The sequence below is a fragment of the Chlorocebus sabaeus genome, chromosome 14, assembly GCF_047675955.1.
Source record: "Chlorocebus sabaeus isolate Y175 chromosome 14, mChlSab1.0.hap1, whole genome shotgun sequence".
Classification (NCBI taxonomy): Eukaryota; Metazoa; Chordata; class Mammalia; order Primates; family Cercopithecidae; genus Chlorocebus; species Chlorocebus sabaeus.
Genome location: NC_132917.1, coordinates 32,709,560 through 32,733,692, shown reverse-complemented (window position 1 = coordinate 32,733,692; position 24,133 = coordinate 32,709,560). Strand labels below are relative to the sequence as shown.

Genomic DNA, 24,133 nt, shown 5'->3' with positions numbered 1-24,133 from the left:
ATCTGCAGGGTTCATGCCCTTACCACAGGTCTTTGCTGAAATGCCTCTCAGCAGGGTCCTCCTTGGCAGCCTATTTAAAGCTGCCACACCCCTCACTCTTCCCCACCTCATACCAGCCCAGCATGCCCTCTCTACCACTGCAGTTTTATTTTCTCCACAGCAATTATGAGTATCTAATGTGTATTTTAATTATGTCATTTATCAACTGCCTCTCCCTCTCTAAACTAAGTTCCAAGAAAGCAGGCACTTTATTTAGTTGCCTAATGTTATATATCCTTAGCTCCTAGAACAGTGCCCTCGTACATAAAATATGCTCCATAAAAACTTGTTGAATAAGTGATCGAGATGATAGCACTTCACATGCCACACAAGGAATGTAACACTAAACATTTTGGCATTTTAGACATATTTTATGTATACAGTTGAATACTTTAAGGAGGCTTAATCAATCTCCTTTACTGGTTAAACACAAAACCTGAAATACCCTAACAAAGGCAATCTTAAAGATAACTTAAGGATTCTAACATTTCTCAAAAGTAGCCAAAATGGACCTATCATATGTGATTTCTTGGCCATTTGATTAAACATGACTCACCGTGATTATGTCATAACCTAAATTACTCAAAGGGCTAATTGTGTCCCTTCCTTTGTATAGCTCATTTGTCATTTCAAAATCTCCGTAAGAGCAGGACTGGGTCTTGTACATCTTAATCTTCTCTGCAGTGACCAGATAATGGGGCAATCTATACAGTTTATTAACATCAGGATTGATGGCACCCAAGGCCATCTCTTCTCATCTCTTCTCTTTACTTAAAAGCACACCAGTAGGCACACCCATATACACATACCTATAACAATGCTATCATAAAAACGCATCTTCATTCTGCAGATGAAATCTCCAAAGCAAACTGCCTAATGACTTTATTTTACCAAAGCTGAGTCAGAGCTGAAACCTTAACCTCCTCTTTGACTCACAACATTCTTGTCTAAATTACACTGCGGGTACCAAAAGGAAGGAAAAAAAATGGACTGTTCCTTTATCTGACAACTGACATATGGTTCTTACTAACAATCCATATATATACATCATAGAGGGTCAAATTCTAATAGTGGATGGTGATATTCAAGATGAATAATGTTGCTTGTAAATTACTTTACAGTTTATGTAAGCCATAATGCTAGAAAAAACTAATTGCAATTCACAGTAATATGACTCTTGATCGCCACAGCATAGTTCAACACAGAATTATTTTTTGTTTTTAAGATCTAAAACAATGCTGGAAGGAAGATGTCTAGCTATGATATAATCAAAGCTTTATATCGTTCCAAGAACACATAGTTATATTCATGTTCTGGCACACACAAAAAAAGCACTACTATCCTTTAGAGAAAAAGTTAGCAAACTACAGTTCATGGGCCAAATCCAGCCCACAGCCTGCTTTCATATGGCCCATAAGGATAATTTTTATGTGTTTTAATGGTTGAGAAAAAAATCAAAAAAAGAATAATACTTCATGAACTGTGAAATTTATATGAAATTCAAATTTCAATGTCCATAAAATAAAGTTTTATTAGAACACAGTCACACTCATTAATTCGTACACTGTCTATGGCTGCTTTTGTGCTACAATGGCAGAACTGAGTAGATGCAACAGAAACCGTATGTCCCACAAAGCTAAAAATATTTATTATCTGCCCCTTTACAGAAAATTTTTGCCAACTCCTTCCTTCAGGGCATGGATGCTGAAACCTGACTGCCTCCATTTAAATTGTAATACTTTCATTTACTAACTGTGGTACCTTGAACAAATTACTTAACCACTCTGTACCTCAGTCTTCTCATCTGTAAAATGGGTTTAATGTTACCTTCCACATAGGGTCCTTGTGAATTGTAAGTGAACAATACACAACAAGCATTTAGAAGAGTACCTGGCATATAGTAAGCACTTAGTAAGTATTAGCTATACCTACCTTTGCTTCTCGTTGAGGGCAGCAGAATGTGTTTTCCAATAGCAAAGTAGCATTTCAAACTAGCCCCTAAATCTAGCTACCACAATAGAACTGAAGTATTATGAGACAAGGAGAAATTACAGAAAAATGAAGAAAAACAGAAAAAAAAGAGGATTGAGGATTGAGGAGGGAATCGGAGGAGAAAAGAAAAAGACCACACTCAGCAGAAATAGTAGGTGGTCTATTCGAAGGGGAAGTAGAAATAAGAATAATTTCATCTATAGTAACAGACTGAATAACTTCTGTGGGCTGACTGGATACTAATCACCATGTGGAAGCTGTCTCTACAGAGGGAAGAAGCATTCTAAATTCCAAGCAAGTGACTTAAAAATGAACTGCTACGCCAAGCCCATTCTTAAGTTGGGAACTTCCTGTATTTTACATTCCTAGACAAATGACAAGTGATAGTTGCAGTACATTCTGCATCTTATTATCCATATAGAATAGCTCATTAAGAGGAGACAATTTGTTTAAGGAGCCGGTGCAGCTGAGTGGCTGCTTGCAATGCAACTCAGAGAACGGAGTCATCTTTCTTCTCTGAGTTCTCATTTTGTTCAGATTAGCACTTACTTCCTAACACTAAGGAAAAAAAAAAAAACCTTGTTCCCATAAATAGAAAACAAGCTCATTCACCAAAAATGGACCCACACGGCAACTGGGAGATAAACATGGTGTTAACAGAAGGTACACTTAACCTGCTACTGAGGTTGAGAAATTCTTTGCAAGGACCCCCTTTCATTTGAGTAGTTTCTCTGTGCAAGCTGAGTTCTTACCTTTTCCAGATAACTTTAAAAATAACACTGTTTGTTTTTTAATTATTTCAAAACTCTATAGAACGGCTCCCCCCTCAAAAACAGAATTTTTAAACTAACAACTTTATCACAAATAACTATCTTTATCATTCCCTTCCAATCTTGATCCCTATAATCCTCAGGGTTGCCTTGGGTTGTACTTACGGTAAATTTTCCTGCAGAGGCTAAACACACATATCAAATATTTTTAAGAGACTCCATGTGTAAGCCTAATGTGTAAAGCCTTAAGAAAGGAAAGAAAGACATTACTATCCAAGTGATTTCTGCAAATTGTGCAGGAAAGGGACAGTGATTTAAAGCAATGCATCCAAGAGAGTAATTAAGATGATCCTTAGCTAAACAAAATTTCAAAACACTCACTGAGAATGTATCTGCTGGGGGAGTCCCACTGAAGGCTTCGGCTTGAGGGTCAAGGTCATCTGGGCCACAGGGCTGACTCTTGGTAGAGTGTCTGCCTTCTTAGACGAAGTGTGCTTTGCTGCTTGCTCAGGCGGGCCCCAGGAGGAGGCAGCCCCAGGACTCTGCCCTCCAAAGACTGGTGACGAGGTATCCTGGGCAGCTATTGTTTCACAGGCTTTGCCTTTGGTCCCTGGTTTACACACACAGAGTTGAGGCCGGAGACACATCCCTCCATTCTGACATGGCGGAACACAGCTAGCTGCAGAAAGACAACAGCAGGCACAGCTTTGAAGAACATTGCAGACTTCCTAATTTTTCCAAAGGGTTAACAGTAGCATCAGGTTGTTTGATCTCCAATAAAAATCTACAAAAGCACTCATAAGGAGGAAGGGGGGGTTGGACGGAGGAGGGGGAGAAGAGCTAATATGAATGGCTTCCTATGTGACAGGCACTGTTCTAAATACATATAAACAAATTTAATTCCCCAGCAACGTGTTTTGTAGATATTTTATTGTGCCCACTCTACAGATGAAAAAACAGAAACAGAGATTAAGTGATTTGTTAAACGTCACATAATTATTACTAAGTAGAAGAGCTGGAATTGGAAACCAAGTGAGCCAGCTCCAAAGCCATCATTCTTAACCACTTTACTGTGTCTACTTCCCAGAAATGCATAAGAAAATCCAGGAAGAATCGTAAGAAAATGCTCTGCCATTATTTTAAAGTTATGCTCTGCAGCTTATATTTATATGTGTGTATATATATGTATATATATGTATATATGTGTATATATGTATATATGTATATGTATATTTAAATATACATTTAACTTAAAATTTAATTTAAAATTTTTTAAGCCTAAATTTTTTGCCCAGAGTTGGCCAAAAAGAAAGGTCTAGTCCAATCCCCAACCCCAAAAAGTGCTCTCCTACAGACCTCATGTTGTATAGGCTATCAGATCTTCGAGAGACTGTGTCAGAAATTTAGTCCAATCAACTCCTTGACGTATGAGAAAACGAGAAAACCAAGGGCAGAGAGGTTGAGAGTCGCCCAAAATACACCTGCTAGTTTGTATAAAATTCCAGTGTGCTAAGCACCATCGCTAATTTAATAATGAAAGGCAACCAAAAAGAAACAACTTCTTCATCTCCTATTTGCGAGGATGTATGTACGCTGAATCACCACACTCATGACCAAGCAGAGTTTTAAAGTTATCAGGCCAGGCACAGTGGCTCACGCCTGTAAGCCCATCACTTTAGGAGGTCATGGTGGGAGGATCGCTTGAGCCCAGGAGTTTGAGATTAGCCTGGGCAACAGAGTGAGACTCTGTCTCTACCAAAAAATAAAATAAAATAAAAATAATTAGTTGGGCACGTTGGCATGCACCTGTAATCCCAACTACTCAGGAGGCTCTCGAGCCCAGGAGGTCGAGGCTGCAGCGACCATGATCACAGCACTACATTCCAGCCTGAGCAACAGAATGTAACCCAGTCTCAAAAAATTTTTTAAAAAAAGTTATCAGGGCTGTGGGTCATTGGTAGAGTAAGTAGGTTTTATGATAGGCAAGGTCCCTTAGAAGTTTAGATGCTACTGGCTGGCCACAGTGGCTCACGCCTGTAATCCTAGCACTTTGGGAGGTGGAGCCGGGCAGATCACTTGAGGTCAGTAGTTCGAGACAAGCCTGGTCAAAATAAAAAATACAAAACTAAAATACAAAAATTAGCCAAGTATGGTGGCGGGTGCCTGTAATTCCAGTTCTTGGAAGGCTGAGGTAGGAGAATCGCTTGAACCCAAGGGGCAGAGGTTGCAGTGATCCGAGATGGTGTCATGCACACTGCAGCCTGGATGACAGAGGGAAACTCTATCTCAAAAAGAAAAAAAAAGAAAAAGAAAAAGAAGTGTAGATGCTACTGACTTAAGTTTTATTATGTAATGTCATAGGCCTATGGCCATGATTCCTTCAGTCCTTTCTTTATTTGTTCAAATACATTTATTATGCTGCCCTGTGGCTGTCACCTCACCTTTTACATAAACTGTTGGTCCTGAGGCAGAACACACTATCAAGTCTCCCATAAAGTTCAATACAAGCTTCAGTCCACAAAACAATTACAAAATAGACAAGCAAAACGAACAACAGGAGACTCAGTTATGAAGATCCAAAAGACCAAGACCTAAAAGCCTTGAAACGTATTGATTTTCTATAAAAGAGAGAAGATACTTTTCCCATCTTTCTACGATATGATGCCAATTCATTACAGCACGTAATGATTTTTCTAAAATGGCCCTTGGGTGTCAGAATACCAAGCTGAGAAATTTTCAAAAAGTTGGGAAGGATTCTTTCAAAAAAAAAAAAAAAATGGAGCCAGTTCCCTAGGTGACCTTGGAGTAAGTCACTTAACCTTGGCCTCTGCACTTGTGTGTGTTTGGGGGTTATGAGGAGGGCAGCAGCGATTTGTTCTAAAATGGTCCCCACAATATGAGAATAAAGGCTGTTCCCACACTGTGCTTCCAGAATTCTAATTCAAAAGCTCTGTGTTTCTAGAATTCGGGATTCTAATGTATCAGAGTTTTCCTGACCAACAGAGCAAACTTTGTTGCTATATCTGAGATGCTGTCCTGGGTCCCTGCTCAGCCATGGTTATTTCTGGAATGTCACAGGAATGGGAATGGGATCCACCCACGAGAACAGAAGTGGCCACAGCAAGGACTGAGCAGGGCTTTCAAAGCTGTGCCTCGGCCTGAGCTCACCACCCAGGCACTTTCACGTGTGCCCTCTCGTCATGCTTTCAATTAGAAACATGTTTCTTTCTAACATCTGAGAATGATTTCCGCTTCTCCTCCCTCCCAAGGTGCACTGCAAATGTCTTTTCTACCAGGAAGGCTGTTTGATGCAAAAGCTGGCACCTAGGTGGAGGCCAAGGACTGACATCCTCCAACACACCACCAAGAATGAGCCGCAAGAACCTGTTTTAAGGAAGACATGGATGGTCAGGAATTTTTTTAACTCTTCAAATTTTTCATGTTGTCGGGTAAGAGGGGTGGGGAGACAGTCATAAAAGATTTAAAAAAATGCTTTGAACTTACAAATATTTTCTACTGGAAGAAAAATAAAGAACATGTTATATAATATTATGGCTATATATAATACCACCCTTTGTAGTAAATTTTAAAAGGACAATTAGGAGAACGAAAAGACAATTTTCTCTTCTACCTACCCTACCTAGACTCAGACAGGTACCCCCTAGAGCATGGAGATGAGGAGTGGCTGGCTTGTACTGGAGGAGGACAGATTCCCTAACTCCCAAAAGAAGCCCCTCATCTGACATAAAAAGCAAAATTCATGTCCTTCTATCACGTTTATCAAGACCTTTTTCCTATAATATTTGAACCCATGCAGTAGTGGTTCTTACATGGCAGCAAGCACCAGTGGTTCTCACAGTATGGTACCCAGGCCAGCAGTATCACCTGGGAAAACTTTGAAATTACATATCCTTGGGCTCCCCAAGTCTGCTAAACCTGAAACTGGAGCCCAGCAACCAGTGACTGCCCTCCAGGCGACATCAATGCACACTCAGGTTTGAGAATCACTGACATACAGCATTTGGAAACTGAGGCCTTCCAGCAGCAAGTTTCTGAGGACTTATATTTTTATACTTGCAAGTTTAGTGTTTTCATGCTATAATTGCTTTTAGGCTATTGAATGTTTGGCTATGATAAAAGTGTTTGTTTTATCCTGCCATTTTTATTGCAAATTTTGGACACATTTTCCATGTCCATACGTTTCCAAAAGTCTACACATTTGCCCCCATCTACTTCATGGCCAATGCAAAAATTCATAGCATTTACGTGAAAACTGTTATTATAACTAAGGTGTTGGACTATGTGGAATATTATAAATATTGTCACAGGAGTACCTTTTATTTTTATTTTATTTATTTATTTATTTATTTGAGACATAGTCTTACTCTGTCACCCAGGCTGGAGTGCAGTAGCACAATCTCGGCTCACTGCAACTTCCACCTCTCAGGCTCAAGCGATTCTCCTGCCTCAGCCTCCCAAGTAGTTGGGATTACAGGCGTGCACGCCTAGCTAATTTTTTGTATTTTTAATAGAGACAGGGTTTCACCATGTTGGCCAGGCAGGTCTCGAACTCCTGACCTCAGGTGATCCGCCTGCTTCAGCCTCCCAAAGTGCTAGGAATGCAGGCATGAGCCACTGCCCCCAGTCAGCCAGAAGTACTTTTTAATTTTTTTTTTTTTCCCCATCAGTTGATCCTGCTTTTTCCTGGCCAGCACTGTGCTGTGTTTCAGCTCGATGAGTGGAGGCTCAGTGGAGGTTACATCAAGATCTTATCAGTGGGTTGGGTGGTGGTTCTCAGGCTCAGCTGCACATTAGAATCACCTGGGGAGCTTTTAAAACACCCAAAACCCAGGCCTAATTCCAAACAGATTAAATCAGAACCTCTGGGAGTATGGGGAGGGCTCTAGGCTTCAGTACTTTTTTAACCCCCCAGGTGACTGAAACGTACAGCCAAGTCTGAAAAGTAGTAGGTTAGGAACAAAATCCTAATCCAGGCTTGCGGACAGACTAGTCTTCTAAAATGCTACTCTTTGAATCATTTTCCACCCTCGCTTCTCACTGGTCTACCCCTGCAGAAGCTCACCCATCCTCTGGGATTCCCACCTCTTTGTCTCCGCACAGAGGGAGCCCTATGCAGGAACACGTGCCCCTCAATCCAGTGAGCACAGTGAAAACCTCCAGTGCTTCAAGCCCACCCTTCTCCCACCCTTCTCTATGAAGTCTCTCCCAAATGTCCACTGATAGGGTTTGGTATGAGTCCTACCAAAGCTCCTGCTGAATTATAATCCCCTGAGTTGGAGGTGGGGCCTGGTGGGAGGTGACTGGACTATGGGGCAGAGTTCTCATTAATGGGTTAGCACCACCCCATCCATGCTGTTCTCACAATAGTGAGTGAGTGGGTGATTCTGAGATCTGGTTGTTCAAAAGCGTGTGGCACCTCCCCACCCTCTCTCTTTCTCTGCCTCCGGTCATGTGATGTGCCTTGCTCCCCCTTTGCCTCCTGCCATGATTGGAAGTTTCCTGAGGCCTCCCCAGAAGCACAAGCTGCTATGCTTCCTGTACAGCCTGCAGAACCATAAGCCAGTTAAACCTCTTTTCTTTATAAATTGCCCAGTCTCAGGCATTTCTTTACAGCAGTGTGAGAAGTGACTGATAGACCCACCCACCCACCCGTACCACGACCTTTGTACCATCTGGCTCTTGTCCACTGTCATCATTTGCATTCCACATACTAGTCAACTTCTTACAGTTCTCTCCTATTTGCCAACTAGGTTATAAGCTGTGAGGTCAGTTAAGTGGTTTACACAGAACTTTCTGTAGCCTGGGATAGGAGCCTAAACTTGGTTGACTGACTGATATAAACACAGAGCCACTACTTTCCAAATGATGCTGGGATTTAAGGACGTCTATAAAGGAAAGACGGCCGATGGTCTCTTAATTCATTACATGGTAACACCTACATTTCCAGACTTGATTTGAGATTTACTCAATCAAGCAGTCTCCAATCCTTTAAAGCAGATGTTTTTCCATCAAAATTAAAGTAAACTCTGCAAATACACAAAGTCTGCAGCGACATTTAACCTTATGTTATAGTTACAGATAGAAACAGGTTCAGAAGCCAGATCCAATGTGTTGTAGAAGAACTCTGAAGAGTAGCGACAGTGAAGCAAACTGGTCAAGGTCAAAGAGAAGAGAACATTACAAGGGACATAACACTTAGGAGGTTATTGAAGGCACTAAGGAGATTGAGTCCAGCTGGTGAAACACAGCAAGACCCCATCTCTTAAAAAAAAAAAAAAAAAAAAAAAGTGGCCAAAACTGCCCCCAAGACAGCGACAAACTCAGATACTGGGCTTGCAGAAAGCCCACTGACATCAAGATCTAGGTGAGCAGGTTAAGCAACAAAATCCTACTCCATCCTGGCTACCAGGTTGGTCTTCTGAAAATATTTTCATCATTTGAAACAGTCAAAATTGAGTTCATTCTCAATCTGTGCGCCAAGTACTAAAGAGTCTCAGATGTCTTTCACATTTGTATCTACTCCAGTTTGACAAGCTGATCCTAGAGTTCTTTAAAAGTTCAGTGATTGTATTTTTAGGAAGTAACCCATGCCCCGAAGCTCAACTTCTACTGCTTTTAATTCTAAAAAAGTAACCCTTAGTTATATTTAAAACTTGTCTCAGCCCACACAGTGCAAACAGTGTGACTCTCTGCCCCTTGCCTTTCTCTCCAAACAAGTTGCAGCATGTCTACCGCATGTGTCCTGGGGAGAAATGTGAGTCTAACTGTGTCTTCTGTGATCAGAGACAGCAGGTGAGAAATTGCTTTGCTGTGTGTGTCTTCACAGTAATTCCCAGCTGCCCTTTGAAGTTATTCAATAACACTAAGTGATATCAGATCACAAGAAATACAGCATGAGGTCACACATTTTAGTCTACTCTGTCTGCTTGCTCCTTGTACCAAACCCAAATAAATGCTGTCGTTTCATTGTAAATGTCTCTGGGTCAGCCTCCTCCAAAATCCCTAAAGAGAAAAAAAAATTAGCATAACATCCCAATGCCTTTTCTATCCAGTCTTCTGGAATAATGAAGAATTCCACATAATGCAATTTCCTAAATATGTGAACCATGCCCATCAATCACCAATATATTTAAAAAATCTTTACAGGTCTTTCATTCTTATGAAAATCTATTTGAAACCTGTGAGGGATGGGTGTTTGCTTTCATGGTTCTCTCTCTTCCCTCTGAGTCAGACTGTCAAGTCATACAAGCATTCTTTCCACACTATTTTCCTACCCTATTTGCCTTTCTAATCTTACAAGTAACAATTTCACCAACCAGATAGTTGAGCATAGCAAAAATTAAATGGACTACAAGTCACAAAGGCTGGGTACAGAATCTCATGTTTTATTCGGGAGTTTAATGCCTTTACGTCAAGTACAGAGCCCCAGAATTCCCAGTTCCCCAAGAGCCGTGTTCTGGAAGCTTGAAGTTTTCTAAACCTAAGCTCAGCAGCACTGGTTGTTAATCAGGTGATGTAATTTAAAATAGGTGGTCAGCTGGGGCCAAACACACTCTTCCCAGTACCGTCAATAGTTGTAAAAGCACTCACAGAATATAACATAATTAAATCACAAGTCATGTAATACAAAACAACCAGCAGTTTTCCTGGATTGTTTCTGATCTTATTACTGCCACTTATGATTTTTTTAATTACAGGCATTCAATGAAAATAAAAGAAAATGTTAAAATATCTATCTACAGTTTAGAGTATATAAGCATTTAACAGTAATTAAAATAGCAAAAGGGAATAACCCAGAAAAAAAAATTTCTGAAAATGCTATTATATAAAAAAATTAATAAAAGTTGCCTTTAACAAAGGAAGACCAAAATCAAAAAATGAAAAAAAGAAGAGAAATACATAATTAAGACAAAGGGAAATGCAATTAGCAAATAAACTTGTAGGGTAATGTCCAAATTAACAAAGTCCTCAAAAGAAATGAATACTAAAACGAGAAGATACATCATGGCTAATTTTTTAGAAAATATAAATATTAGTACTAAGTGCTGCAAAGGAGGTAAGGAATACGGTACAAGCCTTTTAGAAAGCAGTTGAACAATGTTTCAAATATTTCAGTAGGCTCATTTTTAGAAATTTATTTTAATAATCAAAAAAAGAAATAACTGGGCATACATGTATACAGGTGTCCACAGCAGTGCTATTTGTTCCAAGAAGAAAATGTAATAGAACCATAAAGGTTGAGTAGAATATAGTATTAACAGTTATTCAAAATTAGAACTATAAAGTGATACTACCAGCTTTTAAAGCGTTGATAATGTGAATTAAAACACAGGTTATTTCATAATTCACTGTCATTCATTCCTTAAGCAACTTCTCTAATAGTATAATTTTACTTTGTGCATTCATGCTAGTATATATGTATCCCAGTACACATTTTTGACAAATCTTGGATGTTAGGAACTGTAAACTATTTTGCACATATATTGTTATAACTGATATCTTTAAAGTTCATTTGAAGGAAGACAATACATTTCTAAATAATCTTTAAATTTTTTTAATCCCATCCATCTTATCTTTTTCCATCCAATTGAGCCCCCTCTTAAATGCTTGCATTGTGCCAAGAACTGCAGATAAAAGATGGAGACAAATTTCTTGCTCTCAAGGAGATCAGAGTCCAATAGGAAAGACACGAGTATAGAAAAAGAATCACCATACAGCTAGTGTCATAATAATAAAGGTGTAAAAGGAGGAAAGTGGGGGCCTTAATTGGACAACCGGCAAGTATTTGTGAGTTATTATATTCAAGGGACCATAAAGAATACCAAGAATTCTTAGAAGTGCTTTATTTCCTTGAGGAGCTACTACCAAGCCAAAGACAGAAAACCAAAAAGTGTGACTCCATACATCCTTGCCCAAGTTCATCTACTGATGAGCAGGCAGGTACGAGACGGGGCTAGGCTCTGGGTCACAGAGATTTGAGTGTGAAGCCCCCCTACCCCACCCCAGTGCCCTCGGGCACGTTGCAAAGTTTGACCCATGCCTTACTCATTCAACAAAATACTGAGTGACAATTCTATGCTCAGTTTTGCACCAGGCACTGTCATACGCCCTGTGGCTAGAACTGGAAACAGTGATGATGTTTTTACATCATATCCGTCCCCTAGTGTTCACAGCCCAGCCAGGGAGACCCCACAGGGAAAGTAATTATAACTATTACCAGCCTTTCTGAAAGAGAAGAGGAGTGTCTGATGGGGGGTGATCACAGTGGGGGTCAGGGAGTTAGGAAAGACCTCCCTGAGACCATGAATGTAACCAGGAGACCTGAAATCAGAGAGAAATAAATAACACACGGACCAGGCCAAATGTTAGTGTTAAAATCTGCCACAGAGCAGCAAAACGGAAAGAGATCCCACTGATTCAGGATTTATGTTTCATAAGAGATCAGGTTTGGGAGGATAAATTATAATATGTTCTTAAATATATGTGTCTAGTATGCAGGTCCAGTATGATTTAGTATAACCACCAGAGACATCATCCTGTAAATCAGGAACAAAACACTAATGCCCACTGTACTAGCTTGCTAGGCTGCCATAACAAAGTACCACAGAGTCGGGGACTTAAATAACAGAGATTTATTCTTTCACAATTCTGGAAGCTAAAAGTCAAAGGTCAACGCATCAGCAGAGTTGGCCTCACTCTTTGGCTTGTAGATGGCCGTCTTCTCCCTGTGACTTCACTTGGTCTTCCCTCTGTGTCTGTCTCTGTGTCCAAATTGCCTCGTTTTTTGGGGGGGTTTTGTTGTTGTTGTTTTTTTTTGTTTTTTTTTTTGAGATGGAGTTTCACTCTATCGCCCAGGCTGGAGTGCAGTGGCGCGATCTCAGTTTACTGCAAGCTCCGCCTCCCGGGTTCATGCCATTCTCCTGCCTCAGCCTCCCGAGTAGCTGGGACTACAGGCGCCTACCACCACGCCTGGCTAATATTTTGTATTTTTAGTAGAGATGGGGTTTCACCATGTTAGCCAGGATGGTCTTGATCTCCTGACCTCGTGATCTGCCCGTCTTGGCCTCCCAAAGTGCTGGGATTACAGGCGTGAGCCACCACACCTGGACTGCCTCTTCTTCTAAGATCATCAGTCAGTCATACTGGATTAAGGCCCACACTAACGACCTCACTTTAATTGCCTCTTTAAAGATTCTAATTCCAATACAGTCACAGTCTGAAATACTGGGGATTAGGACTTCTATATAAGAATTTTGGGGAAACAAAATTCAGCCCATAACCCCTACCATCACCTCTGTAACTTAATGCATTTCTGGATGTTCTAGTCAATTCAATAATACATGGAAGGGAGCTGTGCAGTGAGACAAAGCCCGCTCCTACATGCCAATGGGAGTGGACACTGGTACAGATTTTCTGTAAATGACTGGCCATATTTTAGGATTAAGCCCTAAAAATACTCATCCTGTTGTGTTTTGTCATTCCTAATCTAGGGAATTTTATATGCAAATATGTCCACTGCAGTATCACAACCAATATAGTAGTAAAAGTAAGAACCATCCCACCCATAAAACAAGTGAAGAATGAATCAGGCTGGACACGGTGGCTCACCCCTGTAATCCCAGCACTTTGGGAGGTTGAGCAGGCAGATCACGAGGTCAAGAAATCAAGACCATCCTGGCCAACATGGTGAAACCCCATCTCTACTAAAAATACAAAAATTAGCTGGGTGTGGTGGCGCACGCTTGTAGTCCCAGCTGCTCGGAAGGCAAAGGCAGAACAATTGCTTGAACCCAGGAGGCAGAGGTTGCAGTGAAACAAGATCAAGCCACTGCACTCCAGCCTGGTGACAGAGCAAGACTCCATCTCAAAAAAAAAAAGAAAAGAAAAAAACAAAAAAAGGGATTACAATCCTAGAATGTGATATTCAAAGTTTTTTAAATTGATACATAATATTTGTATATATTTATGGGGTCCATGTGATATCTTGTTACCTGCAGAGAATGTGTGATGATCAAGTCAGTATATTTAGGGCATCCATCACCCTGAGTATTTATCATTTCTATGCATTTGGAACATTTCAAGTCCTCTCTCCTAGTTATTTTGAAATATACAATACATTGTTGTTAACTTTAGCCACCCTACTCTGCTATCAAACTCAGAATTTATTTCTTCTATCTAACTATATGTGCTCATTAACCAATTTCTCTTCAACCCCTCCACACACCCATATGCTCTTCCTAGCCAGCCTGAAAAGATCTTGAATGACATGGGATAATGCTTATGATGTAATGCCACTTCCTCTTGAACTCCCTTCAATCAGCCTTGTGCATCCACTTTTCTGCTTTTCCACTGAATCTGTTCTTGTCCAAGTCATCAGTGGCCTCCAGGCTGCTAAATCCAGTGGGAGTTCTTAGTCCTCTCCCTTCCTGACCAATAGCAGTGCTGGCCACAGAGGTCTTGTCCCTCCTCCTCCTCCCCATTTCCTCCCATGACTGCTGAGCCACCACGCCCTGCCAGCCTTCTCCCACTTCACTGCCATCCTCGGCTCTGTCTCCTGTCTCCTCCTTCTCTCCCCAACCTCCAAATGTCCAAATTTCCCAGGGCCTCCTTGATCCTTGGACAGTTCTCCTGGTGATCTCATTCAGTGCCCGAATTTAGATGTCTGGCCCTTGTCCTCTTATCGGAACTCCAGATGTCCACATCCAACAGCCTCATGGATGCCTCCATGTGGGTATCTAACAGGCTTCTCAAACTTAGCATGTCTTGTGTTCCCTCCATCCACCCCAAATTCTAAGACCTGCTCCTTCCTGGCATTCACTGCCTTAAAAGGGACTGCCATTCACAAGGTTGCTCACCAAGTGTATTAGTTTGCTAGGACTGCCACAATGAAGCATCACAAAATGAGTGACTTAACCAACAGAAATTTACTACCTCTCAGTTCCGGAGGCTGGAAGTCTGAAATCAGGATGTCAGTAAGACCGGTTCCTTCTGAGGACTGAAAGATAATCTATTCATCCCTCTCTCCTAGATTCTGGTAGCCTCAAACATTCTTTGGCTTAACAGATGTCCTTATTCCTATATCTTCACATCTTCCCTCTATATATGCTTATGCTGAAATATCCCCTTTTCATAAAGACAACACTCCACTGGATTATGTCACACATACACACTCTCTAGTATGGCCTCATCTTAAATAATTACATCTGCAATGACCCTATGTCCAAAGAAGCTCACATTCTGAGGTACTGGGGGTTAGGACTTCATGTGAATCAGGGAAGGGCAGTATTTCAGCCCACAACACCAAGTAATCACTAAATGTGACTCTTCTCTTTTTCTCATAACACACATCCAATCCAGCTCGAAATCCTGTTAGCTCTACTTTAAAGACATCCTATATCTGACCATTTTTCTTACCACCTCCCCGCAAACCCGTCTCCCAGTCACCTTGTCCCCTGCAGTCTATTCTCACCAGAGCAACCAGAAGGAATCTGTTAGAACCAAACCCAGATGACATCACTCCTCTGCCTCAAACCCTCCAAAGGCTTCCACCTCACTCAATGAAATGCAAAGCCCTTATTTTTACAGCCTGCAAACCTCTGCCATCTCTCCCATGTCATTTCCTAGCACTCCCTTGAGCACCACACTACCGTCACCCCAGCTTGCTTGCTGGTCCCCAGACACACCAAGCCTGCTTCCATCACAGGGCCTTGCACTGGCTGTGTCTTCCCCAGTCATGTCCTTCCCTAGACAGTCACAGGCTCCCTTCCTCAAATCACTCAGCCTTCTCTGGGGCTGCCCTTCCCAAAACAGCAGCCTCTGTGCCTGTATTCTCCTACTCTGCCTTGTTTTTCTTCAAAGCACTTTTCCCTACCTGACACCATATTGCATATGTATCTGGTCATTGTCCGCTTCTTCCAATAAAGTATAAGCTCCCCAGGGAGAAAGACTATTTTGGTTGCTGCTTTTGCCCTCGCGCCTAGAAGATAATCAATAAGTAATTGTGGAAGGAGTAAATGCATGAATGAGGGCTGGAAGGCAAATGGACTTAAATGCTAACATGACTCATCTACCTATAAGCGGTGAAATTACACACAGTGTTAATTTTTTGTTTATACCATATTATACTTTCCAGATTTTCTAAAACAGTCTGTTATTACTTTTATTGTTTGGCAAAAATCAATAATTTTTTTAAAAAGAAATGTTAATTCACTTAAGGGCTAGTTTAAACATAAATTGTTAAGGGCTGTAATTTCTACAATCTAAACAATATGTGAGACAGAGTACTATTCACTAGGCTTTATGATAAATGTACTATGTTGGAACTTACATTATTTTTACTTTGAAACTTACTCTTAACATATTATGATTGGTTCATATGACTAGCGCTATTATGAACACGTATAATCTGTTTGAAAAGTTGACTTTTATTTTCATCAGCCAAAAATGTTAAACAAGAAAAGCTTTTTTGAAAACTGGGGCAATAAAAAATAAGCTTTATAAGACAGAAATGACTGCCAACTTGCAAATCAAGAGCTGAAACTTGGTTTCAAATAAAGGGGAAAAAAAAAAGACTAAGAAAACATAACTTACTTTGATTAGAGAGTGCCATATAGTGGCTAAAAGCCAGAGTCCACTGAAGCCAGACAGTCAAAACCAAGCCCCAGCTCAACACTAACTAGCTGTGTGGCCTTGTTTCTATTATCTTTTTACATCTCAATTTTTTCATCTGTAAATGGAAATAATACAAAGAGCACTTATATGTAGACTAATTAATATATGCAAAGCACTTAGGGACAGCTCCTGGTTCAGAGTCGCATGAGACAGATGTCAATTAATACTATCCTATGCACCAAATTCATGCCCCACACACTCCAAAATAGCCTTCAAAGAAGCTTTTGAAAGGCAGGTCACATCTGTATGTGGGATAGAATTTTCGTTCTACTATAGGAATTTTACATTAACCTAAAACAGCCTTTCTCACTGAGTCAAGCACAATAGGCTACCATTTTGTTCTTTCTTTCTCACACTTAACCATTCAGCATAAAACAGTGATAGCGGCAAAATGACAGCCATCAGCAAATAAAATGCTACATGAGTGTTCTCATGAAAAGAGTCATATTTCCAAAGTGTTCTTAACTGAGTAAAAGCTACATGAATGAGACAGAGTCTTTTAAAATTACCATTTGATTTATTTTGACAGCATTGCTTCAGGTGAATTAGTAGCATTACGTGACTAAGGATGGAACACCCTAGAAGAAATGCAATCCAAGCCATGCCACAGATTTTTGATGCTAAAATAAAAACCCTTTCAAGGCCGGGCATGATGGCTCACACCTGTAAACCCAGCACTTTGAGAAGCCGAGGTGGGCGGATCACTTGAGGTCAGGAGTTCAAGACCTACTTGGGAGGCTGAGGCAAGAGAATCGCTTGAACCCAGAAGGCAGAGGTTTCAGTAAGACAAGATCATGCCACTGCCCTCCATCCTGGGCGACAGAGCGAGACTCCATCTCAAAAAACCACCCCTTTCAAATGTCACTGATGCCCGAGTATCATCATAGAACACAAACATTCACAGGCTGTGGATACAGCCCCTGCTACAGAGACCATAGTAATTAGACTTTGACATGCCAAAAGGCAGCAACAGTTGAAGCCTCACTGTGAAATATAAGGCCATTCCTCTCCACAGAAGGAAGCTGGACAGCAGGTGATGCATTTGCAAACAAAACACATGATGCATCTGGCTACTAGCTCTCTTACTGTGAAAATGTGGTATAACTAGTTTCAGAAATTAAGATGAAATAGAATTGTGGACTTTTAAGGGCTCACCAGGGAATAGCTGAAAGGAACAAGCAAACCTCTGTTTTCCAAGCAGTAACATATAAAATTTAAAATTTTTCAATAGGTTTTCTCGGGCCAGGCATGGTGGCTCACACCTGTAATCCCAGCACTTTGGGAGGTCAAGATCACTTGAAGTCAGGAGTTTGAGGCCAGCATGGACAACATGGTGAAATCCCGTCTCTAATAAAAATACAAAAATTAGCCAGGTGTGGTGGCTAGGTGCCGGTGCTCCCAGCTACTTGGGAGGCTGAAGCAGGAGAATCACTTGAACTGGAAGGCGGAGGGTGCGGTGAGCCAAGATCGTGCCACTGCAATCCTGCCTGGGTGACAGAGCAAGACTCTGACTCAAAACAAAAAGCCTTTCTTATTTCTGATATTCTGAATGGAGAAATTAGTCTAGTAAATATATTCCCCCTCTTATAATCTCTGATCTGAGTGAGACTCAGATTATGTCAGAAGTAAGCAAATAATGTGTAATCACTAAACGAATATAAATTTACATAACTGTTAAGAGCAGGCCAGGTGCAGTGGCTCACGCCTATAATCCCAGCACTCTGGGAGGCTGTGGTGGGCAGGTCACCTGAGGTTGGGAGTCTGAGACCAAGCCCCAATCTCCTAAACACCGTGTATTCCTAGTACTCATTGTTAAATTTTTTCTTAGATTTCTTCCCAGTATTTGTCATCACTAGCTCACACAATGATAAGGCACAGGCTTCTGTGGAGTGAGAATGAGGAAGAAGAAGGAAAAAAGACCATTGTGGTTCTTTGTGGTAGCTAGTCTCTAAAGATGACCCCAAATGATTCTATTCCTTCCTACCACTTTATGCCACTCCTCCCATCAAAAGGTAGAGCCGGCCGGGCGCAGTGCTTACGCCTGTAATCCCAGCACTCTGGGAGGTCAAGGCGGGCAGATCACCTGAGGTCGGGAGTTCGAGACCAGCCTGGCCAACATGGTGAAACCCTATCTCTACTAAAAATACAAAAATTAGCCAGGCACATTGGCGTGCACCTATAATCCCAGCTACTTGGGAGGCTGAGGGACGAGAATTGCTTGAGCCTGGGAAGCGGAGGTTGCAGTGAGCCGAGATCACGCCAGAGACTGTCTCAAAAAAAAAAAAAAAAAAAAAAAAAAAAAAAGGTAGAGCTTATGTTCCCACTCTCTTGAACCTAAGCTGGACTTGTCACTGTTCTGACAGTGACATGTAGAAATGCCATTCTAAGACTTGAGAGCCCAGGGAGGCATCAGGAAGGTCAGGCAGCAACTCTTCTTCCTTCTTGGGACCTCGCCATCACGTAATGGAAAGCACCAAGCAACCATGTGGAGAGGCGCACCTGGAAGAAAACTGAGGTCGCCAGCCAACAACCCCAGCTAAGCTCCCAACTAGCAGCCAGTGCCACCTTGCCAGCGATATGAGTGTGCTACCTTGGAGGTAAATCCTCTGCTCTCAGTCAAGCCGTCCACGCTGACACATGGAGCAGCGACAAGCTGTCCCTACTGAGCCCTGTCCAATTTAAATTGCAAAACCATGAGCAAATAAATGGTTGTGTTGGTTTTAGGTATTTTGTCATCTTGCAGCAACAGATAGCTGAATCTTCTCAAAGAGTCGCCTCACTTCATTCCAGGGCTTCTGCTCATTCCACCATGCTGAGCCTGCTGCATTAACACCCACAGCTGTGGCTGTGTGAACAAGTCATCAAAATAAAAATCAGCACAGATATGGTTAATAACCTCATGAATCCTGCGACGCAGGGAGAAGACCCAGCATAGGCCTCCAGATCTATGCATTTTCAAGCGCTAAATACATCAAATACAAAGCCAGCTTTCCAATGATTTCCTGGCCAAGTTGCCAGGTACAGAAAAATACTCATCTTTGATAATTCTAGCCACAATAAATACTATTTTAAAAATTTCATGTTTTATATATACACACACACACACACACATATATATATATATATATATTTTTTTTTTTTTTTTTTTTGAGATCGAGGCTCTCTGTTACCCAGGCTGAAGTGCAGTGGCACAATCTTGGCTCACTGCAACCTCCACCTCCCAGGTTCAAGTGATCCTCCTGAGTAGCTGGGATTACAGTCATGCACCATTAAGCCTGGCTAATTTTTTGTATTTTTAGTAGAGATGGGATTTCACCATCTCCTGACCTCAAGAGATCTGTCCACCTCAGCCTCCCAAAATGCTGAGATTATAGGCATAAGTCACCGCACCCAGCCAATTTTACCACAATTTTAAAAATAATATACAAAAAATTGACTTACATACATTAAGGGAATTATATGGTATGTGGATTATATTTCAGTAAAGCTATTTTTTTAAAAAATCACCATGCCCATATAAGGGGATTCCATCAAACAGCTTATCATAAAGCCCACAGAACTCTATGAGGACAAATGTAAACAAACTGGCCGAAGTGTGGCCAAAGCTTAAGTCACTGATTGTCAGGATGGGCAGGACCTTACCCCAGAATTAAAACTCACCTACAACCTCTCTGTACAAGTCAAGTAGCTCCAATAAGGATCTCTACCTGCAAACAGCCCAGTTCAGTTGGAACAGCTCCATTTTTAAAACAATTTACCTTTATCAAACCTAAGTAACAATCAGAGAGGCAGACTCTCCAAAAAAAAAAAAAAAATTTCTTAAGGAATGGGCATTGCAATGGGAATCCATGTGAGTGTATTCAGGGAGATAAAGGAAAACGAGGGCTTTTCAAGGAAAAATAAGGATGACTATGTAAGTTGTTTTAAGACAATCAATTATCCTTGGGTACAAGGATCAGTAACAAGGGTGGCGTCAACCCCACGTTGGACAGGCAGTAGCTGGGCAGATGTCCTTGCAGAAATATTTTTGTGTGTGTAAGACTGCCGTGGCCTTTGTGCAAGGTTGTGGTTTTTGCAGAGGTTTTTTGACAGTTCTTGTTATCAGGCATATATGTGTGAGAACCCTCTTTTCATGGCCTCTCCCAGCTCTATTTGTCAGAGTTTTGACACAAGTGACATTCTGATTCTGACAACTTCCATGCCTTTTACCAAGTTAAAACAGATGCCCAGAGCTATATTCATTGCCTCTCCTTTCCACAATGTTTGAAGGAAGCTCTACCACCTTGCCCCTGTGACTTCTTTTCTTCTGACTCAATATACCCATTCCTGCAGTTACCCCTCGTGTGGACAGTGCTTCAAGTTCTGCCATCACCTGGCTGCACAGCTCTGCGTACACTACGGCATGCCCCAGCACTGGCGACAAGCATAAGCTTCGGAGTCGGAATGCATAGGTTTATAGGTTTAAATCTGACTTCCATCACTAACTGGCTGCATCACCTTTAGCAAGTTACTTAACCGTCTTAAGCCTCAACTGAAACATCTATACATTGGGGACGGTTGTAAGAAGCCTCATTTGGAGGGGGAGCAAAGCAGGGAGTGAAGTTAGTTCCTAAGATGAAAATCACTTATAGTCAAAATTACTCGTGTAAATCTACTCAGTAGGACCAACATACTGGCTCTCAAAATGTCCTTCTACATTTGAGCAGGTCGTTTTCTTTAAACACAACTTCTTTGCCTCTGCCAAGCACATGTTGTCATTCAAGCACGTTCAATGTTCCTATGATACAACCCCATTTTAACAGAACCCACCTCAACGTCAGGCAACTAGTACAAAGTCTGGAACTCAGGAAGCCTGCCAACACTGCTAGCTTTTATTATTCTACGTATTGTAAGGGAAGGACAAAATTGAATGCGATGTTTCCAAAGTGGTCAGGCCAGGCCAGGCACGGTGGCTCACGCCTGTAATCCCAGCATTTTGGAAGGCTCAGGTAGGCAGATCACCTGAGGTCAGGAGTTCAAGACCAGTCTGGCCAACATAGCGAAACCCCGCTTGTACTAAAAATACACAAATTAGCCAGGCATGGTGGCATGCACCTGTAGTCCCAGCTACTTGGGAGACTGAGGCAGGAGAATTGTTTGAACCATGGAGGCAGAGATTGCAGTCAGCCAAGATCACACGACTGCACTCCAGCCTGGGTGACAGAGCGAGACTCCATTTAAAAAAAAAAAGAAAACAAAACAAAAAAAACCAAAGTGGTCAGCCCAGTGATAGAAATGTTTTTTCAGGACATCATGCCCAGGACCTCTTTTTATGTTTTTGATTATCTGCTACTTTCTTCAGCAGGCAGAATAGAGTGCTGGAACATCCACCCACAAGAGCACCATGGAGAAGAGATGCTGGGCCTGACCTTCCAGGGTACTCCCAGACAGTGCCTAGCAGCGTCTGTGCTCACACTCACACCTGGAAGTATTTATCCTAAAGCAGCCAGCCAGCCTCACACACAGAAAAGGAGAAGGTGGTTTTACCTGTCCTTACCCACCCAACATAATACACACACTTTCTTTCCACCGTCGTCACAGATGCTCACCCCACCACATGCACAAATGTAACCACCTTATTCACTCACCCCTTGCATTGGTTCAATGGTAGTTAATAGAGTCACTCGGGTGTTGTGCTGAAAATTGAAGTTAAATATTTTCCACCACAGAGCTGAACCATTACCAAGGTTAAAAAACTCAAAGGCTATTTTTTATCTTTTTTAATATAACAATAATTATAGTCATTTGCCTGGTCAAAACACGCAACAACTGAGGGGATGTGTCCAGGAGGATTTCCCAACAGTGACTGGTGTTGTATCTGATCAAAGCTTTGAAGGCCTCTAACCTAGACAGCAGTGACAATTAGCATGTGTTTGCTGTCTGCCTGGCCACTGACAGGACACCTCTGCCTTGCCACCATGGCAGCTTTCGGCAAGAGTATAAGACTGAAAGGATGGGAATCTCTACAAAGATGGGAGTTTTTACAACAGGATACTTTCTCCTCTTACTATTTGTTTCAGGGAAGATAAAATATTTGCCTTTATGGTAACCAATGTTCAGCAATGACTTGTTACATTCTGATCAAGCCCTGGCGATAAGAAGCTACTGTCAGATGCTTGTCATTGCCACCCATTCTGGCAGGGCCTATATGATGAGCAGCACGGGGACCATACTATGCAATGCACTGTCCTGCAGACACAATGTCATAAATGGCTGTTAGCTGGGCAGGTGAGTCCAACAAAACCTAATTAGTGCAGAGCAGGACTGCGCCATAATCCTAATTGACACTGATTTCTTCATTTCAATTATTGTTGATTCTTCGGGAAAGCCACTTCTCCTCATATATTTTAACACCAAAGGAAGAACGACTCAGTGAGAAAACACCTTAAAGGAGAATTGCACCCAAGCTGTATCCAACATTATTTAATCTTAAGGCAGTTGTTCTAGGTGTGGTCACTGGACCAGCAGCATCAGTCCCACCTGGGATCTTTCTAGAAATGCAAGGTCTCATGTCCCACCTCAGACCCATGGAACCAAAAACTCTGGGGTTGGGGCTGAGCAATGTGTGCTTTAGCAAGCTCTCCACATGATTCTGGCGCAGAAAAATATTTGAAAGCCACAGTCATATTTGAGACTGACTGTCTTGAGGTACTATGATTTGTACAAAGCACATTTCTGGTATGACCAACATCCTTTCAATAGTAAAGGAATTTGGTGCTTGGGGCAAAAGGCAGAGCCAGGCAATCCCACAGTGCGAATGGAGTCAGGGTCATTGTGGGTAGTTAGCATCATGGGCCAGGTATGAGGCAGCTCAGGGACTAAAGGTCAGTGTGTCAGGAAGGACAGGGGGTCACAAGGGCGAGAGGCTGTCCTGAACTGTGGTTCAAAAGGAGAACACTGCCAACTTTCAAGAGGCCCTTATCAATGAACAGCTATGACTTGTTTTCAAAATTTGGGGAAAAAAAAAAATCTTCTTTTCAAATGCAATTTGAAGCTTAATATATCACGCCGATGAAGCGGGGTGAGTGTTTGAACCCCCCTCCTGTCAACAAGTTTCGTTGTCCTCTTACCTCTCCCCCTTGGTAGCCTCCAGTATACTTTGGTGGAATCCTAAGGGTTTCTGAGAACAGAGTTTGAAAAACCCAGAGTACTTATTAAACGTCCATTATGCTGAACCCCTATTAACCTCAACAGAAATGGCAAGAAGAGATCTGGAGGCAGCAAATGAGGCAAGAGGTTTTATTGGGCGCTTACAGACAGGAGAGAGTCCAGTGGTGGTGGGCTGCACAGGAGAACCGCCTTACACACAGTCCAGTGGGAGGGGCTGGACAAGATAATTGCAAGGCAGTGCGCTGGGCAGGAAACCTGCGACCACTTGCAAACAGCACGCAGTTTACATAGCATTTTCGCTTAGCACCCTTCCCCCAACAACCTCCACCTCCACCTGGCAACCTCCATTTAACCCAAAACCAAAGGTCTCAATCCCACGCACGGCTCATGCTCCATGGGATGGGCCTGGGGCTCAGCTGTCCCTCGCAGACAAGGAATGAATCCTGGATTCCGTAGCTCGGTACACACATTCAGGTGCATCTGTCATATAG

General features: G+C 41.9%; 1 protein-coding gene across 7 annotated transcripts in view; it reads right to left on the bottom strand.

The window, feature by feature from the left end:
• The window catches only part of LTBP1 (latent transforming growth factor beta binding protein 1), a 444,991-nt gene that overhangs the window by 365,052 nt on the left and 55,806 nt on the right, over positions 1–24,133 (bottom strand). For all 7 annotated transcript variants that reach the window (XM_038006776.2, XM_038006775.2, XM_038006780.2 and 4 more), the window contains exon 3: positions 3,183–3,480. In XM_038006776.2, coding sequence (XP_037862704.1) covers positions 3,183–3,480 — 298 coding nt within the window. The remainder of the gene's footprint in view (positions 1–3,182; positions 3,481–24,133) is intronic.